The sequence below is a fragment of the Macaca fascicularis genome, chromosome 9 (assembly GCF_037993035.2).
Source record: "Macaca fascicularis isolate 582-1 chromosome 9, T2T-MFA8v1.1".
Classification (NCBI taxonomy): domain Eukaryota; kingdom Metazoa; phylum Chordata; class Mammalia; order Primates; family Cercopithecidae; genus Macaca; species Macaca fascicularis.
In genome coordinates this window covers 33,415,603-33,429,090 of record NC_088383.1, presented here as the reverse complement: position 1 = coordinate 33,429,090, position 13,488 = coordinate 33,415,603, and the positions used below count along the sequence as shown (strand labels likewise).

General features: G+C 37.7%; 1 protein-coding gene across 3 annotated transcripts in view; it reads right to left on the bottom strand.

Annotated features, from left to right (window-relative positions):
- The window catches only part of CCDC7 (coiled-coil domain containing 7), a 433,255-nt gene that overhangs the window by 200,763 nt on the left and 219,004 nt on the right, over positions 1 to 13,488 (bottom strand). For 2 of the 3 annotated variants that reach the window (XM_065520519.2, XM_074001364.1), the window contains exon 23: positions 2,298 to 2,405. In XM_065520519.2, the coding sequence (XP_065376591.1) occupies positions 2,298 to 2,405 (108 nt within the window). The remainder of the gene's footprint in view (positions 1 to 2,297; positions 2,406 to 13,488) is intronic. The other variant, XR_012417571.1, reaches the window with a different exon arrangement.

The window sequence follows — 13,488 nt, the reverse complement described above, 5'->3', positions numbered from 1 at the left end:
CATTAACAGAATGGGGGACAAAAACCACATGATAATCTAAATAGATGCAGAAAAAACATCCATTAAAATTCAAAAACATTTCAAAAACAAACTTTCAACCAGTTAGGTATAGGAGGATTGTACCTCACCACAATAAAAGCCATATACAACAAACAAGCCACAGCTAACATTATACTTAATGGTAGTAAGTTGAGAGCCTTTCTTCTAAGAAACAAGACAAGGATGCTTATTCTCACCACTTCTGTTCTACAGAGCACTGGCAGCCCCAGGCAAATAAATTACGGGAAAAAAAAGAAACAGAAGGCATTCAGATTGGATGGGGGAAGTAAAGTTATCTTGGTCAGATAACATAAACTAATATATAGAAAACTCTAAAGACTCCACTAATAGAATCTATTAGAACAAACGATTAAATTAAAAAAATTCTCAGGGCAGAAAGTCAACACACAAACATTAGTAGTGTTCCTATACTCTAACAATGAACTGTCTGAAAAAGAAATCAAAAACATCTCATTTACAATATCTACAAAAAAAAATTCCTAGGAATAAACTTAAACAAGGAGGGAAAAAAGTTCTACAACGAAAATTATAAAATATTAGTAAAAGAAGTTTAAGAAAGCACAAATAAATAAAAAGATATCCCATGTTCCTGGATTGGAAGAATTAATATTGTTATAATACCCATCAGTTATGAATTTAATCCCTATCAAAATCCCAATAACATTTTTTGACATAAATAGAAAAAATCCAAAAATTCATATGTAACCATAAAAGACCCTGAATAGCCGAAGCAATCTTGAGCAAGAAAAACAAAGCTGGAGGAGGCACTGTACATCCTAATTTTAAAACATATTATTTAGCTACAGCAAACAAGACAGCATAGTACTGGTATAAAAACAGACATGTAGATCAATGGAATAAAATACACAATGGTGTTGAAAAACTAGATATCCACATGCAGAAGAATAAAATTATACCTTCATCTCACACTATATACAAAAATCAACTCAAATTGGATTAATGACATACATTTAGGATCTGAAACTAGGATTGCTAGAAGAAAACATGAGAAACACTCGATTATGTTGATCTGGGCAAAGATTTTTTGGATATGCCCCCAAAAGCAAGGTAATGAAAAAGATAATAATAGCAAAAATAACTAAATGGTATTAAACCAAACTAAAAAGTTCTGCACAGCAAAGCAAACAATTAACAGTATGAAGAAATAGCTTACTGCATGAGAGAAAGCATTTGCAAATCATAAATCTGATAAGCAGTTAAGATCCAATTTACAGAAGCAGCTCAAACAACTCAATAGTTAGAAAACAACCAAATAAAAGATGAGCATGGGATCTGAATAGACATTTCTCTAACGAAGACATGCAAATAGCCAACAGGTATATGAACAACTGTTCAACATCACTAATCATCAGGGACATGCAAATTAAAACCACAATGAGATACCACTTCCCACACATTAAAGTAACTATTATCAAAAAGATGGAAGATAAGTGCTGGTAAAGATGTGAAGAGAAGGGAACCCTTGTATGCTGTTGGTAGGAATGTAAATTAGTAAAGCCATAATGGAAAACACTACAGGGATTCCTCAAATAATTTAAAATCGAACTACAATATTATCCACAATTTCACTTCTGGATATACCTCCAAAGGATATGAAATCAGTATATAAAAGAGATATTTGTACTCCCATGTTCACAGTAACATTACTCACAATAGCCAAGACACGGAATCAAACTTAGTGTCCAGCCACAGACCAATAGAAAAGGAAAATGAGCCTTAAAAAAGGAAGTAAATTCTGTCATTTGTGATAATATGGATGAACGTGGAGAACATAATGTTAAATAAAGTAAGCCAGTCACTTAAAACAAATACTGTATCATCTTATCTATATGTGGAGTTTTAAAAAGTCAAGCTCATAGGAACAGAGAGTAAAATGTTGTTTACAAGAGGCCGATGGTGGGAGGACTGAAGCTATGTTGGTCAAAGGACACAAAGTTCAGCTGGAAATGAGAAATGTTTAAGAGATCTACTGTACATCATGAGTACTGTTAATAATAACATATTACATAATTGAAAATCGTTAAGAGATATTTTAAGTCTTCTCAACACACAAAAAAACAAGGTAATGTACATGGTAAATAGCTTGATTTTGTTATTCCACAATGTGTATATATATTAAAACACCATGTGGTACACGATGAATGTATATAATTTTTCTTGGCAATTAAAAATTAATCTTAAATTATTTTAAGGTTATCTACAATTATTATACTTACTATTGAGTTGATTATCTTGGAAAGATTTTTGTTTCTTTACTTCCACTTCCGTTTTTGACTTTGTGTCTTGTTCAAGCATAAGATTTTCTTCTGGTACATCATTATGAGCTACACAAATTAATAAATTTAGTGCACTAACCATAAAAAAACTATGGTGAAATTTTTAGATTTCAGATTTATAACAAGTATAGTCATATTCTGTCTCATTTTTATACATGTAAAATATAAGTAAATTACTATAATTCTAGATGTTACATGAAAATAGTGACAATAACTTTAGAGGATCTGAGGTGAAGTAGTCTCATTATTTTGATATTTCTTGGCATCAAATATTTATATTAGCCTCTACTTGTTCTTGATTATTTATAATTTAGATTAATATATATTCATAGGCAAAGCAATGAAAATTCATACGTAGTTTATTCATTACAGCATACTTTTAATTGCAAAATACTCAAAAGCACTTAAATGTACAAGCATATGAGATTGGTTAATAAAAAGGTATATATTATAATTTATGGTATTATCAACTACAATATCTAATGTGATACAAAGAGTTGTACAGGCAGCTCTAAAAGTAATGAAAAGATTGTTATAACCTGATTTAGAGGGATTTATAGAAAGTAATGTTTAAGTGAGAAAAAATTGAAATAGAAGAAAGATATCAAGTATGCTATCCATTAGGAAATAAATGTAAAGAGATACTTACTTTTAGAAATGGAAATACAGGAAAGATAAACCAGAAAACAAATTAGTTGGTGACCAAAATTTGCATAGATGCTACATGCAAAATTGTATCCAATGACGATTGTTAAATTTAAGCATGTTCCTAGCACTAAATGTCTACAATGCATGTTTTCATGTTTTATTGATTTTTCCATGTGTGATGAAAAATTATGTAGAGTCCTCAGGATCATATTGCACACCAATCAAAAGAGACCATAGAAGAGATGTGAATAGTTCACCTTTACCTTAAATGAGTTACTCCTATTACATTTAATTAGGGACAGTGGCACTTACGAGGTATGTCACTGCAGACCTCCTCATTCAGAATGTCCTTCCATGGCCACTTTGTCCAAGAAGGATAAAGAAGTAGGTAGGGGGAAAGTATTATATACATATGAGACCCTCTCCTTTCTTAGCTGGCTGCTATTTGGCCTCTGACTAATTTTGTCCAATTGTGGTGAGTTCCCTGCCACTGAAAAACTTTTTTTGACCACTCTTCCAGTCACCTGCAAAGTGCCCTGAAAGCTACCTGATAGTCTCTTACTTCAGCAATAAGAAGTAAGAACAGCAGATGACAAATAACATCATTTACCAAACTCAGACCTAGGTTCATTTGTGCTACTCTCATTGGTTATCTAGCTCAATTGAACACGATGATGTGAAATAGTTAGCAGCACAATCCAGATCTTAACTGAAAAATTTCCATGCAAGACAAAAGAACCTACTGCCAAGATACCAATATTTCATTAGCAGTTAGAATGATGTAAAAATGTAACTGGGCACTCACTCCTGGACCATCTTTTTAAATCCCTTCTCAAATACATCTATGGCTCTAGTTGCTCAACAATAAGGTCTCAAGGAAGAGATTGAGGGGCTCTCCATTAGATGTTTATGATCATTTAATAGTCACGGGGTCATGACACAGAGCCCCACTACAGTCCACATAGTGAGGATTCCTGTAGCTAATAAAAGTGCTATCCTGGATACCCACAGTGGTGGAGCAAGATGGTCAAATAGAAGGTTACACCAATTATCCCCCTTGCAGAAACAACAAATTTAAAACTATCTGTACATGAAAAAGCACCTTAATAGGAACCAAAAATCTGCTGAACACTCACAGTATCTGGTTTTAACTTCATATTGTTGAAAGAGGCACTGAATAGGGTAGAAAAGACAGTCTTGAATTGCTAATGCCCTGCCTCCCTCATTGATCAGCAGTGTCCGCTTGGTGCAGAGAGAAATTATTTGTGCTTTTTGAGAGAAATAGTGCAGTGATTGTGAGACTTTGCATTGAACTCAGTGCTACCCTGTCATGGCAGAAAGAAAAATCAAGCTAAACTCAGCTGATGCCCACCTATGGAGAGAGGCCAAAAGGGAACTGCATATTTCTGCTGTTAGAACTTGAGTTCTGGTAAGCCTCACCACCATGGGCTAAAGTTCCCTGAAACTTAACTTGAAAGGCAATATAGGCCACAAGGACTGCAACTCCTGGGTAAGTCCTACTGCTGAGCTGGATTCAGAGCCAGTGGACTTAGGGGGCATCTACTGAGATACAAGCCAGGACAGCTAAAGGAGTGCTGTGCCAACCCTCCTCCAACCCCAGGTAGTGCAACTCACAGCTCCAAAAAAGTCCCCTTCCTTCTTCTTGAGAAGAGAGAGATGAATAAAGAGGATTTCATCTTGTATCTTGGATACCAGCTCAGCCACAGTAGGATAGGGCACTGGGGAGAATTTTGAGGCCTCCGTTCCAGGCCCTAGCTCCTGGAAGACATTTCTAGACATATCCTGGGCCAAAAGGGAACTTGCCACCTTCAAGGGAAGAATCCAGTCCTGGCAAGATCTATCACCTGCTGACTAAAGAGCCCTTCAGCCTTGAATAATCAGCAGCAAGATCTAGGTGGTATGCTATGGGCATCGGGTGAGACTCTGAGATATGCTGGCTTCAGGTGAGACCCAGCACATTTCCAACTGTGGTGGCTATGGTAAGAAACTCCCTCTGCTTGAGAAAAACAGAGGAAAAAGTAAAGGGAACTTTGTCTTACACCTTAGGTACCCACTCAGGCACAGAGTAGTAAGCAACAAACAGGCACATACATGTGCACATGTCTTCATAGGAGAATGGTATCTATTCCTTTGGGTATATACCCAGTAACGGGATTGCTGCGCTGAATGCTATTTCTGTTTTTAGGTCTCTGATGAATCATCATACTGTCTTCCACAATGGTTGAACTAAATTACACAACCACCAATTGTGTATAAGTGTTCCTTTTCCTCTCCAACTTTGCCAGCATCAGTTATTTTGGGGCTTTTTAGTAATAGCCATTCTGACTGGTGTGAGATGGCATCTCATGGTTTCGATTTGCATCTCTCTAATGATCAGTGATGTTAAGTTTTTTAATATGATTGTTGGCCACATGTATGTCTTCTTTGGAAAAGCGTCCATTCATGTCTTTTTCCCACTTTTTAATGGGGTTGTTTGTTGTTGTTGTTGTTGTTTATTTTTTTGTAAATGTGTTTAAGTTTCTTATAGACACTGGATATTAGACCTGAAACATAACTTTCATATGTACCACGAAACAAAAAATGTGTAACTTGCTTTATTGTGATATTTGCGTTATTGTGGTGGTCTAGAAGTGAACCTGCAGTTATCTCCAAGGTATGACTGCAGGTCATATTTTAGGCCACAAAATAAGTCTTAACAAATTTTAGAAGACTGAAATCATATCAATTATCTTTTCTTACCACAATGATATAAAACTAGAAATCAATCACAGGAAATTTTTCAGAAAACTGAAAATGTGGAAAAATTGAGTGGAACAGTCCTGGATAACCAATGAGTCAATGAGAAAATGAAAAGGAAAATCAAAAATATCTCAAGATAAACTAAAATGGAAACACAATATAAGAAACATGAAATGATGCAGAGGGGGCGCCCAAGATGGCTGAAGAGGAACAGCTCCAGCCTCCAACTCCCAGTGTGAGTGAAACAGAAGACTGGTGATTTCTGCATTTTCAACTGAGGTACCGGTTTCATCTTACTGGGGCATGTCAGACAGTTGGTGCTGGTCAGTGGGCGTAGCCCAACCAGTGAGGGCTGAAGCAGGGTGAGGCACCACCTCACCTGGAAAGCGCAAGGAGGAAGGGAATTCCTTTTCCTAGCCAAGGGAAACTCAGACACAAAACACCTGGAAAATCAGGTAACTACCACCCTAATACTGCACTTTACCAAGGGTCTTAGCAAACTGCACACCAGGAGATTATGTCCTATGCCTGGCCCAGAGGGTCCCACGCCCATGGAGGCTCCCTCATTGCTAGCACAGCAGTCTGAGATCTAACTACAAGGCAGCAGCAAGGCTGGGGGAGAGGGGCCTGCCATTGCTGAGGCTTAAGTAGGTAAACAAAGCTGCCAGGAAGCTTGAACTGGGTGGAGATCACCGCAGCTCAAGGAGGCCTGCCTGCCTCTGTAGACTCCACCTCTGGGAACAGGGCATAGCTAAACAAAAAACAGCAGAAACCTCTGCAGATGTAAATGTCCCTGTCTAACAGCTTTGAAGAGAGCAGTGGTTCTCCCAGCACAGAGGTTGAGATCTGAGAACAGACAGACTGCCTGCTCAAGTGGGTCCCTGACCCCTGAGTAGCCTAACTGGGAGACATCCCCCACTAGGGGCAGACTGACACCAAAAACCTCCCATGGCCAGGTACACCTCTGAGACAAAGCTTCCAGAACAAGAATCAGACAGCAACACTTGCTGTTCAGCAATATTCTATCTTCTGCAGCCTCCACTGCTGATACCCAGACAAACAGGGTCTGGAGTGGATATCAAGCAAACTCCAACAGACCTGCAGCTAAGGGTCCTGACTGTTAGAGGGAAACTAACAAACAGAAAGGACACCCACACCAAAACCCCATCAGTACGTCACCATCGTAAAAGACCAAAAGCACATAAAACTACAAAAAGGGGGAAAAGCAGTGCAGAAAAGCTGGAAATTCAAAAACTCAGAGCGCATCTCCCTCTCCAAAGGAATGCAGCTCATCGCCAGCAATGGAACAAAACTGGATGGAGAATGACTTTGACAATTTGAGAGAAGAAGGTTACAGTCGAGCAAACTTCTCAGAGCTAAAGGAGGAAATACGTATCCAGTGCAAAGAAACTAAAAACCTTGAAAAAAGAATGGAAGAATGAATAACTAGAATAACCAATGCAGAGAAGACCTAAAAAGAACTGATAGAGATGAAAACCATGACACGAGAACTACGTGACAAATGCACAAGCTTCAGTAACTGACTCGATCAACTGGAAGAAAGAATATCAGTGATTGAAGATCCAATGAATGAAATGAAGCGAGAAGAGAAGTTTAGAGAAAAAAGAGTAAAAAGAAATGAACAAAGCCTCCAAGAAATATGGAACTACGTGAAAAGACCAAATCTACGTCTGATTGGTGTGCCTGAAAGTGATGGGGAGAATGGAATGAAGTTGGAAAACACTCTGCAGGATATTATCCAGGAGAACTTCCCCAACCTAGCAAGGCAGGCCAACATTCAAATTCAGGAAATATAGAGAACGCCACAAAGATACTCCTTGAGAAGATCAACTGCAAGACACATAATTTTCACATTCACCAAAGTTGAAATAAAGGAAAAAATGTTAAGGGCAGCCAGAGAGAAAAGTCGGGTTACCCACAAAGGGAAGCCCATCAGACTAACAGCAGATCTCTCCGCAGAAACTCTACAAGCCAGAAGAGAGTGCGGGCCAATATTCAACATTCTTAAAGAAAAGAATATTAAACCCAGAATTTCATATCCAGCCAAACTAAGTTTCATAAGTGAAGGAGAAATAAAATCCTTTACAGACAAGCAAATGCTTAGAGATTTTGTCACCCCCAGGCCTGCCCTACAAGAGATCCTGAAGGAAGCACTAAACATGGAAAGGAAAAACAGGTACCAGCCATTGCAAAAACATGCCTAAATGTAAAGACTATCAATGCTAGGAAGAATCTGCATCAACTAATGAGCAAAATAACCAGCTGATATCATAATGACAGGATCAAGTTCACACATAACAATATTAACTGTAAAGGTAAATGGACTAAATGGTCCAATTAAAAGACACAGACTGGCAAATTGGATAAAGAGTCAAGAACCATCAGCCTGCTGTATTCAGGAGACCCATCTCACATGCAGAGACACACATAGGCTCAAAATAAAGGGATGGAGGAAGATCTACCAAGCAAATGGAAAACAAAAAAAGGCAGGGATTGCAATCCTAGTCTCTGATAAAACAGACTTTAAACAAACAAAGATCAAAAGAGACAAAGAAGGCCATTACATAATGGTAAAGGGATCAATTCAACACGAAGAGCTAATTATCCTAAATATATATGCACCCAATACAGTAGCACCCAGATACATAAAGCAAGTCCTCAGAGACTTACAAAGAGACTTAGACTACCATACAATAACAATGAGAGACTTTAACACCCCACTGTCAACATTAGACAGATCAACGAGATAGAAAGTTAACAAACATATCCAGGAACTGAACTCCACTCTGCACCAAGCATATCTAACAGACATCTACAGAACTCTCCACCCCAAATCAACAGAATATACATTCTTCTCAGCACCACATTGCACTTATTCCAAAATTGACCACATAGTTGGAAGTAAAGCACTCCTCAGCAAATGTAAAAGAACAGAAATTATAACAATCTGTCTCTCAGACCACAGTGCAATCAAACTAGACCTCAGGACTAAGAAACTCAATCAAAACCACTCAACTACATGGAAACTGAACAACCTGCTCCTGAATGACTACTGGGTACATGACGAAATGAAGGCAGAAATAAAGATGTTCTTTGAAACAAATGAGAACAAAGACACAACATACCAGAATCTCTGGGACACATTTAAAGCAGGGTTTAGAGGGAAATTTATAGCACTAAATGCCCACAAGAGAAAGCAGGAAAGATCTAAAATCGACACCCTAACATCACAATTAAAAGAACTAGAGAAGCAAGAGCAAACACATACAAAAGCTAGCAAAAGGCAAGAAATAACTAAGATCAGAGCAGAACTAAAGGAGATAGAGATACAAAAAACCCTTAGAAAAATCAATGAATCCAGGAGCTGGTTTTTTCAAAATATCAACAAAATTGATAGACTGCTAGCAAGACTAATAAAGAAGAAAAGAGAGAAGAATCAAATAGATGCAATAAAAAATGATAAAGGGGATATCACTACCGACCCCACAGAAATACAAACTACCATCAGAGAATACTATAAACACCTCTATGCAAATAAACTAGAAAACCTAGAAGAAATGAATACATTCCTGAACACATACACTCTCCCAAGACTAAACCAGGAAGAAGTTGAATCCCTGAAGAGATAAACAATAGGCTCTGAAATTGAGGCAATAATTAATAGTCTACCAACCAAAAAAAGTCCAGGACCAGACGGATTCACAGGTGAATTCTACCAGAGGTACAAGGAGGAGCTGGTACCATTCCTTCTGAAAATATTCAATTCAATAGAAAAAGAGGGAATCCTCCCTAACTCATTTTACGAGGCCAACATCATCCTGATACCAAAGCCTGGCAGAGACACAACAGAAAAAGAGAACTTTAGACCAAGATCCCTGACGAACATCGATGCGAAAATCCTCAATAAAACACTGGCAAACAGAACAAAGCAGCACATCAAAAAGCTTATCCACCATGATCAAGTTGGCTTCATCCCTGGGATGCAAGGCTGGTTCAACATATGCAAATCAATAAATGTAATCCATCATATAAACAGAACCAAAGACAAAAACCACATGATTATCTCAATAGATGCAGAAAAGGCCTTTGACAAAATTCAACAGCCCTTCAGGCTAAAAATTCTCAATAAATTCGGTATTGATGGAACATATCTCAAAATAATAAGAGCTATTTATGACAAACCCACAGCCAATATCATACTGAATGGGCAAAAACTGGAAGCATTCCCTTTGAAAACTGGCACAAGACAGGGATGCCCTCTCTCACCACTCCTATTCAACATAGTGTTGGAAGTACTGGCTAGGGCAATCAGGCAAGAGAAAGAAATAAAGGGTATTCAGTTAGGAAAAGAAGAAGTCAAATTGTCCCTGTTTGCAGATGACATGATTGTATATTTAGAAAACCCCATCGTCTCAGCACAAAATCTCCTTAAGCTGATAAGCAACTTCAGCAAAGTCTCAGGATACAAAATCAATGTGCAAAAATCACAAGCATTCCTATACATCAAAATCAGACAAACAGAGAGCCAAATCATGAGTGAACTCCCATTCACAATAGCTACAAAGAGAATAAAATACCTAGGAATTGAACTTATAAGGGATGTGAAGGACCTCTTCAAGGAGAATTACAAACCACTGCTCATTGAAATAAAAGAGGACACAAACAAATGGAAGAACATACCATGCTCATGGATAGGAAGAATCAATATCGTGAAAATGGCCATACTTCCCAAGGGAATTTATAGATTCAATGCCATCCCCATTATGCTACCAATGACTTTCTTCACAGAATTGGAAAAAACTGCTTTAAAGTTCATATGGAACAAAAAAAGGGCATGCATTGCCATGACAATTCTAAGCCTAAACAACAAAGCTGGAGGCATCACGCTACCTGACTTCAAACTATACTAGAAGGCTACAGTAACCAAAAGAGCATGGTACTGATACCAAAACAGAGATATAGACCAATGGAACAAAACAGAGCCCTCAGAAATAATACCACACATCTTCAGCCATCTGATCTTTGACAAACCTGACAAAAACAAGAAATGGGGAAAGGATTCCCTGTTTAATAAATGTTGCTGGGAACATTGGCTAGCCATAAGTAGAAAGCTGAAACTGGATCCCTTTCTTACACTTTATACAAAAATTAATTCAAGATGGATTAGAGACTTAAATGTTAGACCTAAAACCATAAAAACCCTAGAAGAAAACTTAGGCAATACCATTCAGGACATAGGCATGGGCAAGGACATCATGACTAAAACACCAAAAGCAATGGCAACAAAGCCAAAATTAACAAATGGGATCTAATTAAACTAAAGAGCTTCTGCACAGCAAAAGAAACTACCATCAGAGCGAACAGGCAACCAGAATGGGAGATAATTTTTGCAATCTAATCATCTGACAAAGGGCTAATATCCAAAACCTACAAAGAACTCAAACAAATATACAAGAAGAAAACAAACAACCCCATCAAAAAGTGGGCAAACGATATGAACAGACACTTCTCAAAAGAAGACATTTATACAGCCAACAGACACATGAAAAAATGCTCATCATCACTCGCCATCAGAGAAATGCAAATAAAAACCACAATGAGATACCATCTCACACCACTCAGAACGGCAATCATTAAAAAATCAGGAAACAACAGGTGCTGGAGAGGATGTGGAGACATAGGAACACTTTTACACTGTTGGTTGGACTGAAAACTAGTTCAACCATTGTGGAAGACAGTGTGGTGATTCCTCAAGGATCTAGAACTAGAAATACCATTTGACCCAGCCATTCCATTACTGGGTATATATCCAAAGGATTATAAATCATGCTGCTATAAAGACACATGCACACATATGTTTACTGCAGCACTATTCACAATAGCAACGACTGGGAACCAACCCAAATGTCCATCAGTGATAGACTCGATCAAGAAAATGTGACACATATACACCATGGAATACTATGCAGCCATGAAAAAGGATCAGTTTGTGTCCTTTGTAGGGACATGGCTGCAGCTGGAAACCATCATTCTCAGCAAACTGTCACAAGAACAGAAAACCAAACACCGCATGTTCTCACTCATTGGTAGGAATTAAACAACGAGATCACTTGGACACAAGAAGGGGAACATCACACATCAGGGCCTATTGTGGGGAGGTGGGAGGGGAAGGGATAGCATTAGGAGATATACCTAATGTAATTGACGAGTTAATGGGTGCAGCACACCAACATGACACATGTATACATATGTAACAAATCTGCACATTGTGCACATGTACCCTAGAACTTAAAGTATAATAATAAAGAAAAAAGAGACAGATACTCATATCTAGGCAGCAGACTTGTTTTGAAGGCCACTAGAGGGTTTTAAAAATGAATTTGAGGCCGGGCGCGGTGGCTCAAGCCTGTAATCCCAGCACTTTGGGAGGCCGAGACGGGCGGATCACGAGGTCAGGAGATCGAGACCATCCTGGTTAACACGGTGAAACCCCGTCTCTACTAAAAAATACAAAAAAAACCTAGCCGGGCGAGGTGGCAGGCGCCTGTAGTCCCAGCTACTCGGGAGGCTGAGGCAGGAGAATGGTGTAAACCCAGCAGGCAGAGCTTGCAGTGAGCTGAGATCCGGCCATTGCACTCCAGCCTGGGTGACAGAACGAGACTCCGCCTCAAAAAATAAATAAATAAATAAATAAATAAATAAATAAATAAAATAAATAAAATAAAAAATAAAAATGAATTTGAAGGTCTTGAGAGAGGCACGCTCTTCCAGATTCCAACTGAATAATACTCCTTATTGACTCATACTTTGTGTTGAATTATAAGGCTTTACTCACGTGTGTTACATTTTTGCCTAGTTCTGAACACGCTTGAGGTGTTAGCATCTGAAAGGTCTTCAGATGCTAATACTCTGATGAAGACAGTTCTTTTTAATGAAATAATTGCTTCCGAAAATTAAATACAAACTACCCATTTCCCTGCAAGGTATATAAGTCATTATTTTTGTGTTTAACTATTTAAGTATATTGAATACTGAACAATTTGACTTGTGTGAAATTTCTCTTTTGCTATAGAAACAAATTTTAATCAGTATCAGTTCTTTTTTTCGGCACTAGGGAGTATTTAATTCATCTTACACCTTCATTTAGATCATGCGTATATTGCACACATACACAACATGATATAAAATAGTAGACAGGTGTATGCAATAAGCACATAATTCATTATTCAAGGGCAAGTCTTATAAGTGAGATTTTGAGAACTCATAAAGAATAAAACTAATATTAACTCAAAAAAAAAGATGAAAAAAAGGAAATTATGTAACAGCAGTCCCAACAGGGAGGTTTATAGTAATGAATGTATACATTAAGAAAAAAAGAAAGACCTCAAATCTAAAAATCTAGCAGTACATGTCATGGAACACTAGAAAACAAAGAGCAAACTAAGTCCACAATTAATAGGAGGAAGAAAATAATGAAGATCAGAGCAGAACTAAATGCAATAGAGACTAGAAAAACTCTAGAAATCTTCAACAAAACTAAGAGCTTATTCTTTGAAAGGATAATCAAAATTGGCAAAATTTTAGCTATACAAAAAAGAAAATTCAAACAAATACAATTATAAATGAGAGAAGAGACATTACAACTGACCACAGAAATACAAAAAAATTTTAAGACTACTATGAACAATTATACACCAAAAAA